Source organism: Acinonyx jubatus, chromosome D4, assembly GCF_027475565.1.
Source record: "Acinonyx jubatus isolate Ajub_Pintada_27869175 chromosome D4, VMU_Ajub_asm_v1.0, whole genome shotgun sequence".
NCBI classification, from domain to species: domain Eukaryota; kingdom Metazoa; phylum Chordata; class Mammalia; order Carnivora; family Felidae; genus Acinonyx; species Acinonyx jubatus.
Genome location: NC_069391.1, coordinates 31,924,652 through 31,951,418, shown reverse-complemented (window position 1 = coordinate 31,951,418; position 26,767 = coordinate 31,924,652). Strand labels below are relative to the sequence as shown.

Genomic DNA, 26,767 nt, shown 5'->3' with positions numbered 1-26,767 from the left:
ATGAGAATCATGGTAGATCCTTAGCACCAAAGGTTGAGGACTCTTATTCTGATTACAAGTAGCATCTCCTAACTAAAGTCAAGTCTCAAATAATAGTATAACAGAATAATGCAATGGTTAAGGACTTAGGCTTTGGAAACATGCAGGCCTAGGAGAAAATCCAAACAACCATCATTTAGTAGATGGGTGACCTTGAGCAACTGACTAAACCCTTTAATGTCTCAGTTTCCTCATCTGTGTGATAGAGTAATAACAATGATATCTACTTCCTGGGGTGGTTTGTGAAGAAGATTCAATAGGATGGTACTTGTCAAAGCTTTAGCACAGTACGCTGTACATTATCTCCTTGACCAACCTTTCCTACTTTACCATTTGTTTGAATGTATTAATAAGTGTGAATACAACAAATGTCAGGCACCATCCAGCAATACCATTAAGGTAGGTGTTATCTTATCTGTTTCACAGATGAGGAGATTAAAACTGGAGAGGTGAAAGGAGTGACTTACCCAAGGTCACCTAGCCATGCATCAGAGAGACAATTAGAAGCCAAGTGTGTTGGACCCCAAAATCTGAGCCCCTGCATACCATGCTTCCTTCCCTGTGTCTCTGGTTTCAATGAGAGTGGGTGCTAGAAAGGCATTTGGGAATAAAGATGTCTCCTCCCTGAAGCAACTTTGGCCTCCCCTTGTGCAATTACTCTGAATTAATGAAGCTGTTCCACACTGCCAACACTGAGGCTGTCGCACACAGTCTGACGTTGTTCCAGGGTATTGGAAATCACTAATGATGATCAGTGCAGAGATTTTAGGCCCCAAAAGTGATTTTTTGGCCCAAAATTATCCATTTATTGGTCTACATGGCCTAATTAGTCATTCAGTGGCAAACCCTCTCCAGCACTTTGAATTGCCCCAGCTGGGAACTGTCTCCACACAGAAAAATCAATCCAGTGTGTTTGCTTGCCTCTGCACTATTCAGTGTGTTAGACTAGAGTCATCATCCTCATCAACAAACATTTATCCAATTTAATTGTTAGCTTTGTCCAAAATAGCAGATTGACCATGCCTGAGTCTGGGTCACATTGATACTACCTTGGGAGCCTTGCTCAATTCTGTAAAGCATATTTATTTTAATTGCATTGTTTTGGAATCAGATTGAACCTCATAACTTGGATTCTCCTGCTTTGAGATAGCTTTACAAAATTATCAAAACTTGGACCAAAATCAATTAAATTAAAAGACTTTTTAAAAATACAGTGAGTTTTCATCAAAAACTTGGATGAAGGTATAGAAGGCATGCTGATCACATTTGCAGATGACAGAAAGCTGGGAGGGATCGCTAATATGATGGATGTCAGTATCAACATTCAGAGTGATTTCGACAGGTTGGAACATGATGGGCTGAAGCCATCATGAACAAAGTTAACAAAAATAAATATGAAGCTCGGTATTTAGAATTTTAAAGCATGGGAGAGCCTTGGCCCATCGGTAGTTCATGTTAAGAAGATCTTGGGGCTTTATTCCATGCACACTCACTATGAACAACAAAGTACATGTGTGGTGGAAGGAAGGGATGCTAGGTTACCTTGGGCTGCAGTGGTAAAAGTATAGGACCAGAACCAAGTTGGTGGTGGTCCCATAGACTGTCCTGTGAGACCACACTTCAAGGATTAAGTCCAGTCCCAAACTGGAGTTTAAGAGGGATGTGGACACACCTTTTCTGGAAACTTGCAAAGGATGGTTGGAGAAAATGAAGATAACTGGATGAGAAGGGAAAAAGTTTGGCAGGACTAGGTCACCCTTTTACCCTGTGGAAAGAAGACTGGTGCTCCCAAGGGCAAATCTAGAGGGAGAAGAAGGGGGCCCCTTCCAGCTCATTCTGAAGATAAGGATGAGCTCTCTGAGCCACAAGAGCTCCTGTGGAAGTAACTAAGAAGTAACAACCCAAGAAGTAACTAAGGAGAACACATAACAGGATTTCTCACAAGCAGAGAAGTTATTTTGGAAGTTGAATTCCTTCCAATTCTAAAATTTAGTGATTCTGGGGTTTACTTTGTTGTCCCAAATGCAAACGGTTTTTTCATTTATATGAATTTATATTTATATATACATATATATTAATAATATGTGTTAAGTAACTTGTTATTTAACAAGATTCAACTTGCTTTGATCTCTAAAAAGCATTAACATAAAATGAAGTAAAATGAATTTATTGAGTGCCTACTTTGAGCTAGGCGCTATCTCATATGTTCTTACACAATTTCACTTATGCCACAGCTTTACGTGTTATAATTTATGGTTTCAGTAATTTTTTTAGGAATGTCATTCATTGAAATTCAGTTTTCTTAATACCTTTTCTTTATGCTTATATACGCATGTGTGTATATGTATATTAATGTGTATATATATTCAACACAAATTTACAGAACTGGAGGTGACCTTGAGATCATCTAATCCAACCCCCATAATTTCAGAGGAGTAAATAGAGGCTTAAAGGAGTTAAGTGCCTTGCCTAAGGTCAGTGGCAGAGCCAGGGCTAGATCCAAATCTCATCACTGCAAGTATTAAGTTTCTGTTTCACCATACTGCCATTTCTATTTAGTGACAATTTACTAGGGTTTTTTTAATTTATTTTTTTTTTAATTTATTTATTTTGGGAGAGACAGAGACAGCGTGAGTGGGGGGAGGAGCAGGCAGTGAGAGAGAGGCACAGAATCCCAACCAAGCAGGATTGGGATGAAAACTGTGAGATCATGACCTGAGCTGAAACCAAGAGTCAAGTCGGACACTTAACCGACTGAGCCACCCGGGCACTCCTCACTCCTCACTAGTTCTTTTTTTAAATAGAACCCTTATTAAGTTTTTAGAAATTACAATAATAGTAATATATGCCCATTGGTTTTTTAAGGTAACCCTTTTAGAAGAGGATAAAGTGAAAAATGAAAGTCTCTTCTTCATTTATTCCTGACTAATCCCACTCCTCAGCGGTTAACAGTTTCGTGTGTATCCATAACTTACTACATTTAAATAAGAATTTGCCCTGTCAGACTTGCATCAGACAGTTGACTTGACCAAGACAACTTATTGACATGACTATGCCAGTTTCCCCTGTGAATCAGGTAAATAGAGAAAGGAGAAAATGTTTGCCCGCAGGTGTGTTCTAACCTTCTTGTTCAGGCATGTGTGCCTTTAAGGTAGTAAGTGAGCGGGTTTTTCTCATTTGTGGGAAAGGGAGGTGGAGGGGTTGCGTTCCAGGTCACAGAGGGAATGCATGTTTTAGAGGCCAGAGAGAGAGAGAGCTCCTCGCTCTGTGAAAGTGTTCCTGGCTCTGGGACCTTCACTTCTCCTTTGGGCCAAACTTCTCTCCTTCAAAAGTGAGCTCAGATCATTGTATATCAGGGCAGTCAAAACATGTCATGTTTGATTTGTTTCTCCTTGAAATGTAGCTATTCTCTGTCCCACAGTTGCTTTTCATTTAGCAATACAAGTATATATAGATACTGGGCTTGGCTTCAGAGCCTGCATAATTACTGATGAGGAAATATACTTAAGGTCCTCATTAGTTGGTCATTTCAAGTATTTTTCAGGAAACTAGGATGTTGCTTGGTAATTGGTATCACTCAGTGTAGTAAGAGATTCCAAATACAAGAGATGCTGCTGGGATAAAACCAGGCACCAGCAAATGGCATTTAAATATGTTAACAAGAAACAACGGGGCGAACGCGTGTTAGACTACAAAGTAAACAGTATAAAAACTCTGCAAAAAAACTGTTTTCATGAAGCTACTCAGAAAACCCTCTCAAATTGCCACCAATTCCCTAGATGATTTCAGGCCAGCTCCTGCGCTACGGTGGGCTTTCGTTTCCTCAACTGAATGGTGAGGAGATTGGACTAAATGCACTGCCACGATCCCTTCCAGCCTTCTTCCCTGACCCTCTGACCATTACACTTGCTGTAATTCCACTGTGGGTAGGGCTCAGCATTTCCCAAAGTGTGGTGTGCCAAAGGACCTAGGGTGTTTGCTTAAGAATTCAGATTCCTGGGCAACACCCAGACCTACAGAATCAGAACGGGGAGCAGAGGAGGAGGCAGACAGAAATCTGTTTTTTAACAAGTGTCTCAGATGACCTGTTGACACACTAGGGGTTGAGAATCACCAATATAGTTTAATAAGAACAATCCAGTTTTACCTCAAATCTATTTCCCAGCCTTTTTTGAGACTGAGAAGGGATGAGCAATAGACATAAAAATTTTCCGGAAAGTAACTAAGTCGTTTAACAAATATTTATTGAATGGCTACTGGGTGTCAGGCACTGTTCTGGAGCAGCAGACACATTTTTGAGCAAAAGAGTCCCACCCTCATGCAGCTGACATGAAGGATAGAGAAAGTAAGCAAATGTATAACTGTGGTGATGCCATTAGTGGGAGGAGAGGAGGCTTTTTTGTTTATTATTATTATTTTTTTTAGCAGGGGAGGCGGTTAGATCAGAAAAGAAGAAATTTGGGGGAAAACATATTCATTGCCAGTTTTTAAAGTGTCACTTTTTATATTGTAAGAACTTAAGAATATGTGTACGTAGTTTGGCTCATATGTAGTGATCACATCTAAAATGTATAAAGAAATATAAAGACTCAGGGAAAAATAATCTTCTACAGGGAGATAAAACGTTCTTAGGACATTTTACATATTTAGCCTGGACTGGCAGTGAGAGAGTAAATAATATCAGATTCCATTCTGCTATGAAAATGTCACATTGCTAATGTAGGGCTGGCATTCACCAAGGGTCTCACTGGATTCCCATTCGAATAATTTATTTTAGGCCAGCGTTGTTTCTGAAGTCTGATCTACACAGCCATATTATTGCCATATGGAAACTAACCTCTGTGGTTGTTTTCAGCTTTAGATTCTCATTCTGGGTAATTTGGAGAAACTTCCATCAGACATTAGCTGTATCCTCTTCTAAATGGCTAGTAAATATAATACTGTGTCTTTGATTAGAAGTAAAGACAGATTTTTTGATGGATCTGTTATGCATACAGGCTGGAATAAAAAGCATAAACAGGAAAAAAAAGATTCATTTTTTTAAAGTCATTCTCTGTTTCACCAAAATTCAATTGGAATGATCAATAAACAAATGTTTCCAGATTTTCTCTGGTGAACCCCAAGCCTGCCTAGCCCAGAGACAGAGTAATGTAGAGGAGAACAGAAGCAGAGAATGGGGATCTGGTTCATCCAACTCCAGGGCCAGTATGCGTTGGTGAGGTTTGATAAAAACTGCTAGGCCAGGTGAGAAAGTATCTAAAATGTTTTGTTCTGTTTCTTTAAATCTTATGTTCAGTAGAGGCAACACTGGGTTTGTCTTTTCCTCTAGCATTGGATGCTGACCCACCAGTCACCCCCAAGTTACTGGTGGCTCAGGCTGAATCCAGTTTGGCCCCAGAATTCTGGAATGTGGACCAGAATCACTGCAGGTGAAGCCCAGAGGGTCTGGCTGGAGTCTGGCACGCCAAGCCTGCTGGCTTTTCTCCTTGATGGACTCCATCACAGACAACTACCCACGCAGGGTACACAGGGACTACATCTCCCTGTGTGCAGGATGCATGAAATGTGAGCCTAGCAGGGACAGAGCCCTGCAGAGGATGCTGGGTGGAAGCTAAACACTCCAGAGGATTCTGAGAAAATATTGAAAGCAGAGTGATTATTGAGTTGTGAGCCATGATTTCAGAGAAGTCAGCACAGGAGGGAGCTGCTAGATGCCATTCCTAGGGAAAAGTTTACAACCTTTGGTCTTTTTAACCAAACATACAATTGTTTAACATACTATTTTAAAACAAAATAATTCTGAATCAGTGTCAAATTCCAGGCAGTAACATCATACCTGGTATGATTAGCAACACTTAGAATCATCGAATGCAAGAACCAACATTTGGAACATTTGCCAGGATAGATGATAGTCTGTGCCATAAAAATACACCTTAACAAATTTCAAAGAATAGAAAACAGACAATGTCTGTTGTCAAACCACAATGGAATTAAACTAGAAATCAATAAGAGAAAGACAGCTGAATGCAAAGAGCCAGATGGAATCTTCAAAATCAGGTAACCCAGTCCCTTCCTTCTCCAGAGAAGTTAAGTGACTTGTCTAGGGCAGCACAGCAAGTCAATACTAGAGCCTGGGGGAGGACCCCATGACCTGCTGCCTGGTCCAACATTCTTTTCTCTACTCCAGTTATCACTCAGGAGTTTCACATGTAGAGCTGTCGGCTTCCTAGAGGGCGTTTTCCTCCTGTCCTTGGAGGTCATATGGAATTAGATTCATATAAGAAGAGAAAGCAAAAAAATAAAATAAAATCCCTTTTTCTACTCTCCTCCAGTTAGTAGTGTATGTGCTGAAAGAAAGTGTTGGGAAGTGTCATGACACCAGGATCATGCTGACATCCTTGACTATCTGTGGGAAGAAGGACTACTTCCTTCTCCTGGACTTTGCTCCCGTGGAGTCCCACCACATCACAGAAACATCCAGGGCTTCAGAGAACCCAAGCCCTGTGTGGGATTATTGAGAGCGGAGGAGCCAGGACTCCAAACTGGACCTCATGGATCCTAGAAAGTCAGGGCTGAGGATTGGAAATCTTCCAGTTTTTTCTAACTTTCCCCTTTCCCCATTTTATAAATAAGGAAGTGGAGGGACAGTGTTAGTTCCAAGTATCATAATCGTTATCAGTATCATCATCACTGTCATCATCAATCATCTTCCTTATCCTGGGCCCTTCACGAATATTATCACATATAATCCTTACAACAGAATCTTGAGGAGGCTATTATCCCCATTTTACAGAGGAGAAAACTGAGGCTCAGAAAAGTGAAGTCTTTTACCCCAGGTAGCTAAAGTAAGCAGCAGAGCTACATTACTTTACAAATTAGGGGCCTGGACAAATCTAGGATTAAAGCAGCTGGGCCCTCCAGCTGATGGTGTCTTTTGTTATTTCGTATGCCTCCTAGGAATGCAGAAAGGGGAAAAAAAGAGACCCAATTGAGAGAAATGTCTCATTTCCTCATGTCTACGTTCTCAGTCGGTACCTGGTGCTTATTGGCAGTTCTTCCTCCAGTCAGGTTAGGGCGTTGTGGCAAACCTAGGCAGTCCCGTGACTATTCTTTCATTGCACAATATGCAACAACACTTTATTAGGTGTCCATTATGTGCCAGTCACTGTGCTGCTGACAAAACATGGGACCAAATGAATACACACCCGGAGACCTCCAATTAGAGCAAAGCAAAATGCTTTTTAAAACTATCCCACAGCTACCAGTTGGGAACATCAGACACATTAACAGCCAGGAAGTGTAGGAGCGGAACACACAGGGCCATGTTTAAGTCTTAACTGGACCACTGTTGGTCGTGTACCTTGGGAAAGTCTCTTAACCTCTCTGAATTCCCTCTGAGCCTGAGTTTTCTCATCTGCAAAATAAGGATTAAAATCCATATCCCAGGAGGAGCTGAAAGAAAGGACGCAAACGCACACTTAAGGAAATGATGCACATATTTACATGAATGTTTCTGCAGATGTCTTAAGTCTCTGTGTTGTTGGTTGTCCCTTGATTATTATCTTGGTATATCAATCTTCCTGCCTAAAGCAGGAAAGATTTTTTTCCTCCAGTGACTCAGGCAACCTTGACTCTGCCAGAATATCCAAAAGCTGGGCAGGAACTTCATTCCTACTTGTACCTTTCTTCTCCTGGGATCCTTTAGATCAATGCCATCCAGTAGAATATTCTGCACTGATGGAAATATGCTATATACCACACATGGCTTTTGAGTACTTAAAATATGGCTAGTGTGACTGAGGAACTGAATTTTCTTTTTTTTTTTTTAACTTCCATTCATTTTAGTACCCACAAGTCCTGAGTCTGATAGCACATAACTGCCTCGGCCCTACTAAGAAGACACCCTCCCATCCCTTTCTGATTTGGTTCATGTCACAGCAAGCAAAAATCATTCTCTTCTCCTATTGGTTAATTCTGTGATTCCTAGACTCCAGTGTCCATGAGAATCAGCTAGAGATCTTAATAAAACAGTTTCTTGGTCCTACCCTCAGAGTTTCTGCTTCTGCAGGTCTGGGATGGGGCCCAAGATGTTCAATTCTGGCACATTCTCAGGGACTACACTTCGAGAACTGTGGCTTAATGAGCATCTTGCTTGGAGACAGCCATGCTCTCCTGGAATCAGTAGACCCTGGAGGCCTACTTGGACACAAACCTCTAGGGGTAATGGTTCTTAACAATGGCTGCTCTTTGGTATCACCTGGGGAGCCTTTGAAATTCCTGCTGACCAGTCCCCACCCCAGACCAGCTAAAGTAGAATCTCTGTGCCTAGGAGCTAGATACAGTGTTTTTTAAAGCTCCCCAGATGATTGCATCAAGATTGAAAACCACTGCACTAATGGTACTTAACCAGATTTCTTTTGTCTGTGAAGAGGTAACAAAATTTGCTCTGTTTACATTGTGAGAATCAGATGAGACTAAATGCAAAAAAAAAAAAAAAAGTGTTTATAACCGTGAGACCTAAAAGTGAGGATTTAGGCACTGATGGCCTGGGAAGAGCCGGCTTGTTAAGACTGCTGCTGCTTCTGCTGCACTGAGATAATGCTGCTGTGTGTGGTTTGCATTCCAGTACTGTCCCACCGAACAGGCCGCTGCAGGCACAGATGCTGAACATGTGCAACAGTTCTACAATCTCCTGACAGCCTCCATCGATGTATCCAGAAGCTGGGCGGAAAAGATTCCCGGGTTTACTGATCTCCCCAAAGAAGATCAGACATTACTTATAGAATCAGCCTTTTTGGAGCTGTTTGTTCTCAGACTTTCCATCAGGTAATCACTATTTATCTTTTTTCGTTCTCTCCTTGCTTTGAAGCAGTTGGAAACCTGCTGGGTTTGTTAACTGAGTCATCGGTGAAAAGTTTGCTCAGGAAGGAAATAGGAAATTTGGTCAGGCATTAAAAAACCGGGCAGTGGGTAAAGCACTGGACTGGTAGCCAGGACGCCTGGGTCCTAGTCTCAGTTCTAACATGCACTTGCTATAAGACCCTGGGCAGGTCAGTGGCCTCACCTGAAGTTTACTTTCCTTTGTAAAATGAGGTTAGATTTGTTGATCTCTGAAGCCCATTGCAGTTCCAGCATTCTGTGATTCTGTGAAGATTCTCTCCTGGTGCATAAGGTATTTCCTGGCAGCAAGTTTTTGTTTTGAACATTGCATTTACCTCATGGGTTTCTATTTGACAAGTTACTGTCCTAGTACCCAAGCTGGGGCTCTAAAGAGTTCCCACAGCTTCTCAACCCCCCAGTGTTTACTGCAGGAGAATCTGGATCAAAAGATTTGGTTCAACCTATCCTACTCAGTGACACCAAAGACAGAAAGGCAGTGAATTTTCAAAAAGCTGGAACCTGGGATCTGTCTAAGCTTTTCATACTGTGTTACCAGAAACTCTTGTTTAAACTGCAGATTCCCGTGCCTCATTCCCAGCTATTTTGGTTTGGAGCTACCTTGGAGAATGTTCAGAAATCTGCATTTTTAACTCATGTTTCAGCAATTCTGAAGCCAGTGGCCTGAGGTCCATGTTTTAAATACTGAGACTGAACGATTGTGTCCTTTGTATGCCTCTGTGGCGGGATCTGTGAGAGAGAGGAGGAGTTACATCTAAGGAGTCAGTAATTAGCATAATTACAGCCAAGCCGGTGTGCACAGGAGCCAAGCCAGCAATGTGACTGTCACTTGTTAGGCAGACAGCAAAGGATTAAGTAACGGATAAGCTCCCCACAGACAGGTGCCATATATGCCCCATTCACTAAGTTTTCTCCAGTGCCTGGCTCCCGGAATGGCATATACTTGGTCCTAAGGAAATACTTGCTAAGTGAATGAATGAATGAAACTGCTCATCCAAGAAGCACAAATTAAGAGATATTAACTTATCGCAATAGGCTAAAAGAGACAAAGATGTAGCAAGAGACTGGAAAATGAAAGGAAAGGTAAGATTCAAGTAAGGACCACAGAGAATTCAGAATTAGTTACACCTGTTGCTCTTTGAGCTCCTGTCGTGTACCAGGCCCGGTGCATGGTCTTTCAGATCCTTTATTTCATTCCCACAACAATATTAAGAGGTAGCAATCGGGATTCCTGTTTTACAGGTAAGGAAAAGGAGCAATTAAGAGTGGCATAGGCCCCATAGCTAAGTGGTGACATCTAGGTGTTCCAAGGCACCTGTCATGAGAGACGAATGAGGTGATGATGGACATAATATAAACTATCAGGCAGATGTAGAAATAGCCCTGCACCGGGGCACCTGGGTGGTTCAGTCAGTTAAGCATCTGACTTCAGCTCAGGTCACGATCTTGCAGTTGGTGAGTTTGAGCTCTGCGAGCCCTGCAGTAGGCTCTGTGCTGACAGCTCAGAGCCTGGAGCCTGCTTCAGATTCTGTGTCTCCTCTCTCTCTGCCCCTCCCCCACTCACACTCTGTCTCTCTCTCTCTCGGTCTCTCAAAAATGAATAAACGTCAAAACAATTTTTTTTAAAGTACAGAAGGATATGCAAAATGACTGTTTTACTTTCAGTGACTTTTTATTTTTGTGATTGACTTCTGGCAGTTGCAAGGACTTGGTGTTCTTAGAGTCTGCAGAGTGGAATTGTAGTGTCTAGTCTCAGGTCTTTTCAGTTTTTGGCATTTGAGAATAAGAAGGGAAGGAGCCATGAAGGGAGAAGGCTCGTGTTCACTACAGAAAGAGGCGGTGCACAGTGCTTCACTGCCGTGCTCCTGGAGTGCCTGCTCCTCTGTGTCCCGTCCCGGGTGGGACGGCAGCTGATTCTCATAATAAGAGTGCAAGTGCTCCACCCCCAGCTTCCCAGGGCTGATGCTCACCAAGAAAGTTTGCACAGACAAGTGGCGGTGGTTGTTTATCCCGGGAGCACAGTCTCGGGCATCAAGAGTATCTGGGCAGGTTTCACAGCATAGGCCGCTGGGTTCTGAACACTGCCGCGTGGTTACTCAGGTGCCTTTGTGTTATGGTGTTGGACAGACTGAACACACCCATTTAATGTGTCTCTCCCACCCGCCATGACCTTGTCTTATAGGTCGAACACTGCTGAAGATAAGTTTGTGTTCTGCAACGGACTTGTCCTGCATCGACTTCAGTGCCTTCGTGGATTTGGGGAGTGGCTCGACTCCATTAAAGACTTTTCCTTAAGTTTGCAGAGCCTGAACCTTGATATCCAAGCCTTAGCATGCCTATCAGCACTGAGCATGATCACAGGTAAGCACCAGCTGGTCACCAAAGTGACTGTGTCCCTAGCCCCCCTTCCTCTCCTTTCCTGTGTTAAGGGGTTCTGGCTTTAGCTGTCACACACACACACACACACACACACACACACACACAGATTAGGATAATGACTGCCACTTTTCTAAAATCTGCTAAGTTTAACCTTGTTTAAACAAAGAAACATATATCTGCAACTTACTGCCATGAACCTTCAGGAAAAATCTGAATTTCCACAGAAGCTCTGTTGACGTTGGACCAACTGCTTCTGGGTTATTTTTATGTGGTTTACCTTAACCAGCCTGTTCCTATGGAGCAGAAGGGGCAAGTCTCCCTTTCTCCCAGTCCTTGGTGGGTGACCCAAAGTAAAACCAAAAAATATGAAACATACCTTATTTATTTATTTATTTATTTACAACTTTATTTAGCAACTTTGGCGGAGAGCTGAGAAAAATAGATATTTATGAAAAGCAAAAAATGGCTCAACTCAATAATTTTTGAAGGTTGAGAACCAGAAGCATAACACATATTCAATTTCTGTGTTATGCCTTCTTCCCCCTAGATGCCTCTCCCTTTCTTTCTTTTTTTTTTTTAAGATTTATTTATTTGAGAGAGAGAGAGAGAGAGAGGGAGCTGGGGAGGGGCAGAGAGAGATGGAGAGAGAATCCCAAGCAGGCTCTGAGCCGTGAGCGTGGACCCTGATCTGGGGCTCAAACCCACAAACCGTGAGATCGTGACCTGAGCCAAAACTAAGAGTTGGACACTCAGTCGACTAAGCCACGCAGGTGTCCCTCTCCCTTTTGGTCTTTTGAGAGAGAAAGGTTCCCAAGACAGAGTGAGAGAGAAAAAGAAAGGCACATCAGTGAGAAAAGAAATACCACCTCCTTGTGGCTGCTCTCAGAGCCCCAGGCCCCAGCTCCCTTTGCCCCCCTCCCTCCACTTCCAAAGTGTCCTGTTCAGTCTCATCCTTCTCATCAGACTGGGGCCTGGTGAACCAGTGACAGAGGTTGGAGGCTTCAGAGGAGGCCAGCCAGACCTGGGGCTCACCTGCCATCCTTGTCATCAGAGCCAAGCATGGGCTAGGCTGTCGGACTAGGAATTAAGGTTCAGATTTGCTACACTCTTAGCTGTAGAAAACATGTGTTTTAGGAACATAATGAGCTTCACAGAGGACCAAATCCATCCTTTGGTGCAAATGGGCCCATTTTTCTCATGCATCAGGTGGGTTGTTCACAGGCACCTTCTTGTGACATCTCCTGTCAATGACAGTGAGATGCGTCTGAGTGCCTTAAGAGGCTAGGCTGGTTCAGCAATTAATGCTTCATCTGAAGGCAAATAGAAGTAATTAGCACATGCTACGGTAGGACTCAGACACTACTTTGTTCCCTCAGTGTTCCAAGTGGAACCCCACTTCCTCCAGGTTTTTGGTCCTTCTTTTGATGGGGCCTACCAGAGATTTCTGAGGGAGCCATTAACAAAAACAGAAGCAAGGCCATCTTGAAGAGGATGAATTCCATTTAGAGGGTTTTCAAATGGCTTGTGGGAGCACCTGAGGAAAATAAGCATGTTCAAGGCACAAGCTTATTGCTCCCAGCAGGACTGGAGTGAAATTGGTTCAAAGGCTACCTTTGAACTAAGCTCTTCAGCTCAATTTCAAAACCATTCAGCTCTTCCTAGGACTGTTAAACATTCAAAACTAGAAAGTACAGAGTTTAGTGAATTAAAAAAAAAATACTAGAGCCAGCCTTGGCTTTCAGTAAACAAAACCAGTACATTGCCACATCTCTATGGAAATGACTCTTGAGTCTAGTTAATCAACAGGTGTTCACTGATCTCCATGCTCTGCAGCGTGTCAGTGCATTTTCAGAGATAGCACACATCCCTGGAGGAGACAGAATGCACAAACTAATGCATGTGGTACAGGGTGTTGTGGCATAGTAGGGATGTAGGAGTGGGCACAAAGTGCTGAGAGATAGAAGGTAGGAAGTGGTCTTCTCAAAACAGGTAATCTATTAAAAGCATGAATGGTCCTAAGGGTGCCTGGGTAGCTCTGTCGGTTAAGCGTCCGACTTCAGCTCAGGTCATGATCTTGCAATTGGTGAGTTCCAGCCCCGTGTCGGGCTCTGCGCTGACAGTTCAGAGCTTGGAGCTTGCTTCAGATTCTGTGTCTCCTTCTCTGTCTGCCCCTCTCCCACTCACGCTCTGTCTCTCTCTCTCAAAAATAAATAAACATTAAAAGCAGGGATGGTCCTTGATAAAGGCACAGGATATCTCCAGGGCAAAATGGAAGGACTGAGAATTCTAGAGATAAATAAAAATTCACTAAAGCCGTTGGAAATATGGCTATCATAAGTTTCAGGAAGGAAGTGACCAAAAAAAAAAAAAAATAGCATGCTGGGCGGTGAGGCTGGCATGAGAGCTAAGGGTGGAGCAAGGCAAGAAGAGCCCCTGACATCAGTGAGGAGGTCAGAGTTTATTTGGAGGACAATGGTGACCCATGGAAAATTTTGACCAAGGGAGAATCACAGTCAGTCTTGCGATTTAGAAAGAGCTACCTGGGTAGCTCAGTCGGCTAAGCATCCCACTCTTGGTGTCGGCTCAGGTCATGGTCTCATGGTTTGTGGGATTGAGCCCTACGTCAGGCTCTGCACTGACAGTGCGGAGCCTGCTTGAGATCCTCTCTCTCTTTCCCTCTCTCTCTGCTCCTACCTCACTGGTGCTCGCTCTCTCTCTTTCTCTCAAAATAATGATAATAATAATAATAATATTAATAAGCAAACATTTACAAAGAACTACCCTGACAGTTGGCTTTGAGCACAAATGAGAGGGAAGAGGCCAGTTCAGGTGTAGGAGCTGTGGTTTAAGAGGAGAGCCACTGAGGCTTACACCTTTTGTTGTTGTTGGTTTACTCTTTAAGTAGAAATTAATAGATGACTCTGAGGCCAGGACTTGTGGGTGCCAGACAGTCCCTGCCTGGAGATATTGGGCAGCTCAGTATAGAGAATGCAGAGAAGGAATTGGGAGAAGGTGCTGCTAGTGCTGTCTCTGTGTCCAGTCCACTGTATGTCCTGCGGCTATAGCCGCTCAGCCCGCTGCCCTTTCTGTGGGGAGGTGCTCGGGGAGGAGGCAGTTTGGCATAGCAGACACAGCATGACGATGGGATCTGGCACCCCCAGGTTTGCATGTGGGGTCTTGTATTTAACAAGCGTGTGTTATTCAGTAACACGTTTCATTTCTCTGAACTTCAGTCTTCCCGTCTGTGAAGTGGGGATAACAACAACTATTCCATGAGGCAGCAGTATGGATTACAGGAAAGTAGCTTTGTGATGGAACCAGACCGGATTCAGAATAGGCACTCCATCCACCCACATTCCATCCTGGAGTGATGGTGACAGGGAGCCCCCAATATTAGGCACACGCCTGCCCCTTCCCCTTGGAAGCCCTAGGTAGTCGAAAATCAAACTCTGTGGCATGAGGAAGTGGGTGGTGGCTTTAGGAGGTATTAAGATTGGTGAATATCTCAAGCATCCTTGGATGCTTGAGAGGCCCAAAGGATGACACTGGTATTGAAGAAATTAGGTTGCACTTACCAAGCTCTTGGGCACAGCGGGGCCACGTCCTTTATGGGATACTGCCCTCAGTCCCGCCCACCTGTGCAGAGTTGTTACAGGTGCGGCGGGTATAACCCACAAGAAAAGTTAGCCCCTCTTGTCTCATTTCTGGACCTTGCAATACTTTGTGATTTGCTGGTTGGGAGAGTGTTTGAAATGTGTGAAAGCGTCAGGAAACGGCAGAAAAGGCGGTGCCTGGAAAACAGCAGTGTGCATTGTTGCGGATATGAATTTCCATTTGAATATGGGCTCCCGTGAAATCCTCACTTCTGAATAAGCCCCACTGATCGTACAGGGTGTTTGTGGAACACCAGTTGGACTACTGGCGTCAGGAAATTCATCCCAAAATAATTGTCTGCCCCTAAACCACAGGGAAGAACTCTTGAAAAGGAAGCAGAATGTTAGAAGTTTTAACCAATCTCTTTTCCAGGAAAATTATTAAGAATCCGTGCAGTATTAGAAGTTTGCACAAACGTGGCTTTTCTTTTCTAATTCTTTTTTCTGCTTCTTCCACCTCTCTCTAGGCCCCCTTGTGATAAACTAGGTGGGGAGGTGGGGCAGGAAATGGTTTCTTTCAGATCGCTCTCATTCCCCACAGTTGTGGTTGTCAAATGTTTTTGAGTCCCCAGTTTTTCTGCCCTAACCGCCCTGTTTAACCGGTGCCCCATCCCTGACATGGGAACAACCTACAGGCTTTGCTTCTGATGGGGTATCCGTGGGGGGATGTCTAGTTATAGTTAATTATATTTAATAAATAAGAAGCTCCCCAAACATAAAGTTAGTGTGGAATTACCATTTTCGTAAGTATCCATTCATTAAATAAATATTGAGGTCCTACTATGTGCCAGGCCTGGTGTCAGTTTCTTGGGATGCAAAGATAAGCCATGGATAGCCTACTAGGAAGTCCTATGTGATTTTCATGTCATGAACTTGATGTGCAGTGGTTAGTGCCCAGGTCCTTAAAATGGACAGATTCAGTGCAGGGTAAGGCCAGACTACTGCTCACTCTTTTAGGGCAGAGAAAGGTTGAAGTGCTGGTCATGAATGACTTCCCAAGGAGGTAGCATGTAGCCATGGGAAGATAGAGAAGAAGGACATTCCAGACCAAGGAAACAGCATTGCAAGGGCTTGTCATGGAATACTTGAGCACCTCTGGGGTAGAGCAAACACAGTGGCACTGCATCACATGTGTTAAATCGCACCTGTAATCTCAGTAGAAAGAAGAACCAAAGGAGTGCAGTCTATTATACTCGATGACTATGTATCCTGGAGTGAGCAGGAGGGAGAAGACATGAACACAGTGTGGGCCCTGGGCTCTCTACTTCTAGTGGTGAGAGCTGCACTTTAGGGAAATTTAGAAGATTTTCAGGGAAAAGATTGATTCAATGTGATATTTATCTTATGGCCTGGGATTATGATCTAGCCTCAGAGTACAATGCATTTCCCACATAATGAAAAGGGGGAAAAGATCGGAAAGGCCATTTTGGACCAGATGGTGGAGAGAATCTTGAGTGCCCAAATGCCGTCTTGCTAATCACTTCACCGAAAGGATGTTCTCCATAGCTTTCTTTTCTCTCTCAGGTCTTCTGTCAAGTGAGAAAATGACTTTTTTCTCTTATGCCTTATAATCTTTCTCCTGGTCTTGTTGGAACATGAACTCTAAGATTGAGGAGCAGAAAGGAAGGCTGAAGCAGGGGCAGAAAGCAATGAAACAGTGTCATAGGAGGACTGGGCAGGTGGCTGATCCTGCCACACCCTCCACCACCTGTCTTCCCAGAGCTCATTCTAAGTGGTTACCTGGTTACCCTGTGTTTATATCGTATATGGCCATCAGCTGCGTTGCAAAGAAAACTAAGTGTACAACTTGGCAAGGCAATATCCTTTTTTTAAAAAAGGAGTGCGGGTTGTCTCAAGATTTGGAGATGGGAGATCTGAGTTCAAGTCTTCACTCTGCTACTTCCTAGCTGGGCAGTCTTGGGCTAAGTTGCTTACCCTCTCTGAATCTCAGTTTTCTCATTTTTCACAGAGATAATGTCTACTTGCAGGTTTCCTATAAAGATTAAGTGAGCTAATGTGTACTTTGCAGAGAAAAAAATATTAGCCAAACCTTCATTATTATTATCCTAAGTGTTATTTTCTTACCTCCAGGAAGAGCTAGCTATTCTCCTGAGAATCCAGAACAATTTCCTGCATCCCTATAATTGCATATACACATTATATTAAGTAACTTATTTGTGTCTCTTCTTTTCTAAATAGACTGTGGGTTTCTTTAAGGGCAGGGAGAGTCTTACTCATCTTTATAATTACTTTGGCATTTAAAGGCGTCTGGCACATGGCAAATATTGGTTAAATGAATGGGTTAATTGTGAATTTCAGAAAGTCTCCCAAATTAGGAAAATTAATTATTTTTAGCCTACTACTTTGTTATTAGAAAATAGTCTGAATTCCTGAGGACTACCTTATTTCAATTCAGATTAATTCAGTAATATTTATTGAGCATCTGCTCTGCGCCAGCCACACAAATCCCTCCTCCTCAAAGAGTTTGTGGTGTCGTTGGGGAGACAGACACATACTCTAATAAACCAAAGACAGGCAGAGTGGAAAGCACTATTACAGCCTCAGCACAGACTGCTGACCAACCTGTGGCTTCCTGATCAGTGTGGGCTCGGTGTCTCTGGGGACCGCCCAGCAGTGAAGGATGTTACATATGCAATAAGAGGTAGCAGTGAGATGACTTCCCCAAGAAAGAAGGGGAGCTCAGAGCAGGAAGGTCCTGTTTGTTTGTTGGGGTTCGTTTTCCCCTTCAGCTGGAACTATCTCACTGTGGTCTCCATGCTGGCCTGTGCCCTGAGACCTGCTCAAAAAAAGAAGGATTTGCTTTTCCTTATTGGGTGTCCTCATCCCCTGTCCTCATACCCTGCTGCTTGACACGAGGAAGAGAATTTCTTTTTTGTATGGGTCCAAGAGGCAGAACTGGGCCCTGTAAAATTCAGCTCAATATAAGAAAAGCTTGATCCAGGAGCAAGCAGCACTGGGGAGTTAGGTTTACAAACAGAGGCTAGACAACCACTGGTTGCGGACTGGCCCAGGCATCTCCTGGGGACCAGAATTGACTAGAGCAGTTTCCCTAACTTTCACGTGCATGAAATCACTAAGCATCTTGTTAAACTGCACATTCTGATTACAGAGGTCTGGGGTAAGGCCCAAGATTCTGCATTTTGATGTTGATGCTGCTGGAGGAGGGACCACACTGTGTAGCAAGGGACAATGAAAGCTATTGGTAATTAGGATTCCGTGAAATTAAGAATAGCCATCGTTTTAAAATACCCAGTGCCAGGCACCATGCCAAGGGTTTTACATGTGCTCTTTTGTTTGTTTAGTAAGGAGATTTGGAAGGACCTGGGATGGATTACAGCAGAGATGGGAAGCAGAGGGACCAGCCAGGAGCTATTGAAACGATGTAGGTGACGGATAGGGAAGACCTAGCCCAGAGAGGCTAGGAGAGGAGGAGCTCGATGAGAGGAACATCACAGAGATAATAACCAAAGTTCTTCGATGGATTAACTAGGACGGCCAGGGGAAGCAATCATTAGAGATGGTTATGGGAGTGATGGGGAGGACTGTGAAATCATTAAAAGGCAAACTCAGAGAAGTGGCTGATTTGAAGGGACATTAATGAGCTGAGTCTTAGACATAGGGGATACTTGCTAATATTTGTTACTTTATGCTGGCATTGGCCCAAATACTTCACATGTATCAATTCATTTACTTCTCACCACAACCCACGAGGCAGGTACCATTATTAGCCATATTTTACTGATGGGTCAACAGTCATCAGGCTCATGAGTGGTAGATGGTACATTCAGGAAATCTGGCTCTTAAGCTTCTAATACAAGAGGTTTTAGAGTTGTGAAGTTCTTTACCATTGGGTGCTGCTTATGCCCTACTTGTATATTTATTCTGAGCAACCTACACGTTTAGTATTCAGTGAATCGTATTTTACAGATCATGGTTCCTCCATGCGCATATTCATTCAACAGACATTTATTGGGTGTCTCCTAAGTAGTAAGCTTGGTGCTGTAGGTATAATGGTGAGCAAACACAGTCCATGCCTCCATGGAGCTTATATTTAATGGAGGAGGCAGGCAAGAGTCAGACCAATGTCTGATTTCAACCTGTCATATCCTTCAAAGGGGAAAAGTAGAATGCCATAGGAGAACATGGTCTAAACTGGGAGTAAAAAGGAATGTTCCCTTGAAGAAATATTTGATCTGCAATCTAAAAGATGGGTGGCTCAGTCAGGTAAGCATCCACCTCTAGAGTCTCACATTGGACTCCACGCTGAGCATGGAGGCTGCTTAAGAAATAAAGGATGAATAGGTCTTAACTAGGCAAAAAGGGGAAAACATGAGCACAGACCTAAATACCTCTATCATTTCAGTCAATCTCTCCCTTTCTCTCTCCCCCTTCCCTCTCTCCCATTCCTTCACTTTCCCCTCTCCCTTCCTCCTCTCTCTCCTCTTCCAATTCCCTCCGTTTCCTCTCTCTGCAGAGATGTCTATGGCATGGGCAGCTAAAATTGCATGGGAATCCAACAGTTTCTTTAGATACTAACACCACACAGGTCAGGAGTATATGATCTGTTGTCTGTCTGTTTTAGTCACTGCTCTACCCAATGGCTATAACATTGCTAGGCACAGAATAATCACCTAATACGTATTTGTTGAAAGACGTAATTCATTAATTAGTTCATTAGGTACACAGAAAGTAGGAAGGAGTTTCAGGGGGGCTGAGCTCACCTCAGGATGAGGAAGAACATTCTAATATGATGTTCAAGGCATCCTGGTATAGTAGAAACACATCTGGACTTGGAACAAAAGAAATTAGCCATTTGCTAGTTTTGACTGTAAGTAAGTCATGAAACTCTCTGAGCCTCAGCCTTCTTAACTATGAAATAAAGATCATCTTTGTCCTGCCTGATTCACAAAGATGCTGAGAGGTGTGATAAAATAATCTAAGTAAAAGAGGATAATATAAAGTGCTACTAGGTTTAGTTTTATTACCCAGCTGGTTCTGGGCACTCTCTTTGTGATCTCTTGTGGTGGGGATTCTTGTCTTAGGTGGGAGTGTGATCTAAATGATTCAAATCCTTTCCCACTCATATGTACTATGACTGTAACATGTAAATCTATTAGTTAACCATTTCTGTAAGATGCAGTTTAAAGCTTTGAATGCATAAAGGTGAGTTAAAATACTGGAGTATTGGATAAAAATGATGTAGATCAAAAAGCAAGAAGTGCTGAAGACACTGTTGTGTTTAATGGGGACAAAGATCTTATACTAAGATGCATGTGATTCTCTAGGAAGGGGGAAGTCCAAATGTCCAGTCTCCCCCAGGATTGAAGTCTCTGTTTATTAGCGCTGCAGCCATGTTTACCAAGCTGCAAAAAGAAAGAAGGTTCCTTAAACTAAAATGTCAGTTATTGGGGTTTTAAGGAATTTCAGATTACCAGGAAGGTCCCAGACACCTAGTGACTCCCTAGTGATTTGAAAATTTGCTTGCTGCTGGCAGTAGTTTGCATGGAGACCGAATTTTATCTCAGCCCTTTTGAAAAAGTAAAGAAGCCACAAATCCAGTAGCTGTTCAAAACAACAAAGAAGGTGCCTTTGGCTTCTAACAGGAGTGTCTCTGAATTCCTCAAGGAATTCCAGGCCTAGGGTTGATCCAGCTGGCAGGGAGGTATCGATCTCCACTTGAGTTCACTGAATAAATAATGGTTGCCATAGTTATTGAGCAGCCACAACTGGTTGGAGAGCAGGGAAAACTCTGAGGCTCCTTCTGTGAGTTTGGCCATAAGAAAGTCTGGTTATAAGGTTCCATAATCAACCCCCTCCCAAAATCCAGCCAACGCCTTGCTCCATTCCTTTATCCTAAAAATGAATATGGGATCTTGAATATAATTCAAGACATGGGGCACTGAAAGGAAGGGGAAGTTCAAATCAACGGACTGGTATTTTATTCTGGGAATAGTGTCCCTCCCTGGGTTATGAACCTAATTTGATATAGCTCAGTATTGATAGAATTTACTATCAGCACAATGACTGTTTGATCATGTTACAGCCACTAGAGCCACCAAATCGCAGATTGTTCTGTGTTACCACTGTTTCAAACGTAAATGCCACTAACTTGGAAATTTTAAAAGAAAGGAAAGGAGTTATCTGATAATCTCATAAATATTCTCACTATTTTGTTTCCTTTCACCCTTCTCTATATGCAGAAATAACTTCCGCTTAGATGTCATTGCAGCTTAGATACCATTTTATATTCTATTTTTTCTTTAATGTGATATTCTGTATTTGTCCACGTTGCTTCATAATCTTCATATTTGTCCTTTCCGGTGTCTACAGAATCTCCCATTACGTGCATATACCATTTTTTTACTTAACAATTTCCCTATTCTTCTACCCCTTACCTTTTTCCAGTTTTTTTTTTCTAATAGATACTGCTACCCCAAACGTCTTCATGCATACAGTTTCATTCTTCTGAATTTTTCCTTCAGATAAATTCCCAAGAGTGGGATTACTTGGTCAGAGGCTATGCACATCTTATAGCTTTTGAAGTTTATTGCCAATCTTGCAGCTTGCCTTTTCACTTTTAGAGGGAAAATAAAACTCTAGGCAGAACACTATTGCAGGAAGAGTTTCTCTTCAAGTTCACTCCCGGGTGCATCTTTTGAGACTAAACAAAGGGACTGTGTGTATGTAGTAAAGATAAACGTAGAGGACAGGTTTGCACCTGGGCTGATTAGCTAACAGTTTGCAATCATGCATTGCAAACCTTGAGAAGTAGGGAACTTTACTGCCTTTTGTCTGACCCTGTGGTTGCCAACCACTTGCCACATGTCACGCAGCATCGTAGGTACTGATGGTACCACGCATGGAGCACCCTGCAGTTGGCAGAGCACTTTTGGGTTTCATCATCTTAGTTAAGCCTCACAATGACCCACGGAAGTAGGTTTTATTATAATGGCACTTCTTCTTTTAATTTATTGTGTAATATTTAAGACACACGGAAAAGGGGGAGCCTGGCTGGCTCAGTAGGTAGAATGTGCAACTCTTGATCTCCGGGTTGAGTTCCAGCCCTGCATTAGGTGTAGAGATTCTTTAAAAGTGAAGTCATAGAGGCACCTGGGTGGCTTAGTCAAGAGCGTCCGACTCTTGATTTTGGCTCAGGTCATGATCCCAGGGTTGTGGGATCCCAGTGCTGAGTGTGGAGCACTGAGCATCAAGCGTGATTGATTCTCTCTCTCCCTCTGCCCCTCTCCCCCATTTGCATGCACACACACACACTCTCCGTCTCCAAAATAATAATTTTTAAAAATTTTTTCAGTAAAAATAAAAATCTTAAAAGACACACGGAAAGGAATGAAGGATAGAATCAAGACTTGTGTGTCTACCGCCCTGTAATCCCCATTCTCCTAGAAGGACATTGAGCTTCAAAGAGATTAGGTCACGTGGCTAGTAAGTAACAAAACCAAAACCAGAATCCAGATCTGTCTGACTGCACGTCCAGTGCCCTTTTCTCTATATTATGATGCACTGAGATGAGACGCCTACAAGTCACAATCCAACTGAGATGCCAACCAGCAATTTTCATGGTTGTACTTTAATATAATTACAACCACCAGGCTGGAAGGGACCTGAGAGGTCATTAAATTCAACCTCCTCCTTTTAAGATAAGCCTTGGAGAGAGAGGAGCTCACCCAAGTTGTACACAACTAGCCAACCTAAGGCCAACCTAAGGAAGAATGCAGATCTTCTGGCCCCTGGGCCTCCTTTGGTTTAGAGCAAGAGAAGAAAACAATGTCTGGACATTGCTTCCTTTTGCTGATTGGCTTTTGTTTTAAGGAAATAATTTCCCCAACAAAAATATCCCCAACTGAGGATTAAGAGTAACTTCTTATCTTCTGAGCACTGAGTAATGTGTAGAAATGTTGAATCACTGAACATTTCTGTACACCTGAAACTAATATAATGCTATACCTTAATTATTCTGGAACTATATCCCCAACTGAAAAAAATAAACCTAGGAAAAATTAGACAGTGTTGCCTGATTTCCCATTGGAAGGATGCCTTCCATCTCACAAGAATTATTGTTTTACATGTAAATATACTTAGAGATACAAGCCCTGACTGAGATAACTGGGGCCAAGCCCTTCTCTCAGGAAAGAGGCTCTGGTATCTAAATGCTGAGGGAGAGCAAAGTGATTTGTACTGGATGGCAGGCTCCTTTCTGATTAGAGATGCAACATTGTTCTGGGGCAAGAGGACAAAATCTGCCTCAGAAAACTGAGTTCAGATCAGTTTAGCAGTTAAGGTTTATCACTTAACCTTAAAATAAATTAGGGGATCATAATATTCAACATGGGGATCATTTTATGTATTGTTTTATAAAATATAAGATACTGGTGTTCATGTATTGCTACATTGTAGAATGCCACCGTGCCTGTTTCTGGGCCTTTTCCCTTCTCTTTGACTTTTCCATCTCCACAGCAGGAAGACATGTGTATTTTGTACAGAGTGCCTGGTGTCAGTCAATAGGTGTTTCAAGGGGGGGTGCAAAAAAAACAAGGAAAAGAGAAGCTGGATTCTTCTCAGTGCTGGTTAGCATGAAAGCACGTGCATGAAAACATGAAGAATGTGCTTTATGCTGGGTCTTGGGGGGGGTAGCCCTTGCTACCCTTGTTCCTAGCAAATGGAACTGACCGAGCCCCTTTCCCCATCTGTCAAGATGAGAACGTTAATTCATTTGCCTGGACGTGTTTCTTTGTCACTCTAAAGAGTTGCTTCCTGACAAGGCTTTCGTATGTATGCAAAATAATGACCACTCTGTCGTTCACTCAGTGTGACTACGTGCCAGGAACTGTGTGCATAGTTCACCTAAGTGGGTCCTCCCAGAAACCCGAAATTAGGGACGATTATTATCTTCATCTCATAAGGACACTGGGGCTCAAAAATCAAGAGGCACACAGTGAAGAAGTGGCAGGACTGGGATGCAAACCCTGGTGCCATTGGAGTCCAAAGGCCACGAGTTCCCTCCAAGAGGGAGGTGCTTGCATTGTAAAATGCCATCCCAACTGGAGGAACAAGATGCGGGTTTCCATTAGGGATTCAAAGTCTCTTAAGATGCGACAGCCTCCTGGGGCACCTGGGCAGCTCAGTCAGTTAAGTGTCCGACCCTCGACTTCGGCTTAGGCCATGATCTCACGGTTCGGTTCGTGAGTTTGAGCCCCACATTGGGCTACGGAGCCTGCTTGGGATTCTTTCTGGTCCTCTGCTGCTCGTGCGTGTTCTCTGTAGACAAACAAACTTTAAAAAGATTTTTTTTTTTTAAATAAAAGATGTAACTGCCTTCCAAACTTGCCCCTTTTCCATTGTTCTGCAGAACGACATGGGTTAAAAGAACCAAAGAGAGTAGAGGAGCTATGCAACAAGATCACAAGCAGCTTGAAAGACCACCAGAGTAAGGGACAGGCTGTGGAGCCCAGCGAGCCCAAGGTCCTGGGCGCTCTGGTAGAACTGAGAAAGATCTGTACCCTGGGCCTCCAGCGCATCTTCTACCTGAAGCTGGAAGACTTGGTGTCTCCACCTTCCATCATCGACAAGCTCTTCCTGGACACCCTGCCTTTCTGAACAGGAGCAGCCTGAGGGGGGGAGCCGCCTCATTGGCTAGCGCCTCCGACTTGCTAAGCAGCAGAGGATTTGGGTCTGGACACCTACCATTTTCTGTCCTTGCTTAAGAGAAAAAAAAAAAAAGCAGCTCCTGTAGAAAAGACTTTTTTTTTTTCTGGCACTTTTCCTTACAACCTAAAGCCAGAAAACTTGCAGAGTATTGTGTTGGGGTTGTGTTTTATATTTAGGCTTTGGGGTTGGCGCGGGAGGGGAGGGTATAGTTCATGAGGGTTTTCTAAGAAATTGCTAACAAAGCACTTTTGGACGATGCTATCCCAGCAGGAAAAAAAAAAAGGATAATATAACTGTTTTAAAACTCTTTCTGGGGAATACAATTATAGTTGCTTTGTATTTAAAAACAAGAACAGCCGATGGTTGTTCGCCAGAGTAGGATGTGTCTTGAGGTTGATCTTTAGAATACACTTCCTGTGTCAAGGGTATGTATGTGGTGCAAACAAGGCAGAAATTCTCTCTTCTTAATTTCTTTCTTCCTTTATTTTATTTTAACAAATGGTGAAAGATGAGGATTACCTATAAATCAGACATAGCAAAACGATAATGGCTGTTCGCTTCCATATACAAGTGCAATTTTTAAAGTGCTGTCTTACTAAGTCTTGTTTATTAACTCTCCTTTATTTTATATGGAAATAAAAAGGAAGCAGTCATGCTGGCAAGTGACACATGTTAATTTTCCTAGCAGAGGCTTTGTCCACCTGCCCTATAGAACCCTTCTGAGGTATGGTCCGTCCAAGATTTTAGGCAATTCTTAATGGATCCAGATCTCTGCCCTGACTGTCCAGCTGTCCCAAAGGGGGCTCAGATTATAAAATGGATTGCATACAACTGTGTTGGTTGTGCTCTATCAACCGAGACAGAGTTCCCTAAACTTGTTCCAGTTGATAGCAACTAGCTGACACATTCGTTCAGAAGCCCCAGGAGCATTCAGTGAGTCTCACATGTCTGATCCGTAAATAAGAACATACAAATAAGTAGGAACTGATCATACAGGGTAAACATCAGAGATAATAAGATTTTTTAAATATATATAATTTAATTTTTGTTACTGGTTACAGAGACAATTTTGGAGAGCAAGTGAGTCTTATTTTAAAAAAAATTATAGTATGAATGTGACTACTAGACAGGATTAGTGGGCTGCGTTTCAACATTCCGTGTTCGTACTCCCTTTTGTATGTTTATACTGTCAATGCCATATTACTACGAGATAATTTGTTGCATAGTGTCCTTATTTGTACAAACATTTGTATGCACGTTATATTGTAATAGCTTTGCCTGTATTTATTGCAAGACCACCAGCTCCTGGAAACTGAGTTAGAGTACTTAAATGGGGTGTTCACAGCGACTTGGATACACCTATTAGAAATTAAATAAACAAATATATATATAAATATAGCAGGTTACATATATATATTTATAATGTGTCTTTTTATTAACCATTTGTACAATAAATGTTACTTCCCATGCAGTTATTTTATGGTTCATTTGCAGTGACTTTTAAGGCAGTACTGTTTAGCACTTTGATATTAAAATTTTGCTTATGTTTTGCTAAATTCGAATAATGTTTGAAGATTTTTAGGTCGAAAAGTCTTTATATTATATACTCTGTATCAAGTCAAAATATCTTTGGCCATTTTGCTAAGAAACAAACTTTGAATGTCAAACTGATGTCACAGTAGCTTTTGTTAGCTTTAAATCATTTTGCTTTAGTCTTTTTAAAGAAGAAAGAACAGAACTATGCTGTTTATATTGTCATTAAATTATACAATCAAACAAATGCCAAATGAATTGCCTAATTGCTGCAAAGGATAACCCAGATAGCAAAGCATATATGGTTTTTTTTTTCCAACAGTCATTCTGATATTTGATCATGTATTATGTTTGTGTGAGCTTTTATAAAAGATTATTATTTTTATATCCAGGTGATGGGGTCTGCAATGTTAGGATCTTGGAATGTTAGACTTGGCAGGGGCCTGACTTGTTGACTGGTCCCCCACCCCTCTGAAACTCATACAGGAGAAAACAGGGGCCCAGCGAAGAGTAAAGATTACCCAAGATCCAACAGGCTGGTTGGACCAGAACCAAGACTAGGACCTGGTTCTCTTTTC

General features: G+C 42.6%; 1 protein-coding gene across 5 annotated transcripts in view; it reads left to right on the top strand.

Moving 5' to 3' along the window:
* The window catches only part of NR4A3 (nuclear receptor subfamily 4 group A member 3), a 38,858-nt gene extending 12,727 nt beyond the window's left edge, over nucleotides 1–26,131 (top strand). For all 5 annotated transcript variants that reach the window (XM_053204881.1, XM_053204880.1, XM_053204879.1 and 2 more), the window contains 3 exons: nucleotides 8,666–8,865; nucleotides 11,120–11,298; nucleotides 24,358–26,131. In XM_053204881.1, the coding sequence (XP_053060856.1) occupies nucleotides 8,666–8,865; nucleotides 11,120–11,298; nucleotides 24,358–24,605 (627 nt within the window). In that variant the 3' untranslated portion in view covers nucleotides 24,606–26,131. The remainder of the gene's footprint in view (nucleotides 1–8,665; nucleotides 8,866–11,119; nucleotides 11,299–24,357) is intronic.
* Nucleotides 26,132–26,767: the final 636 nt, after the last annotated feature.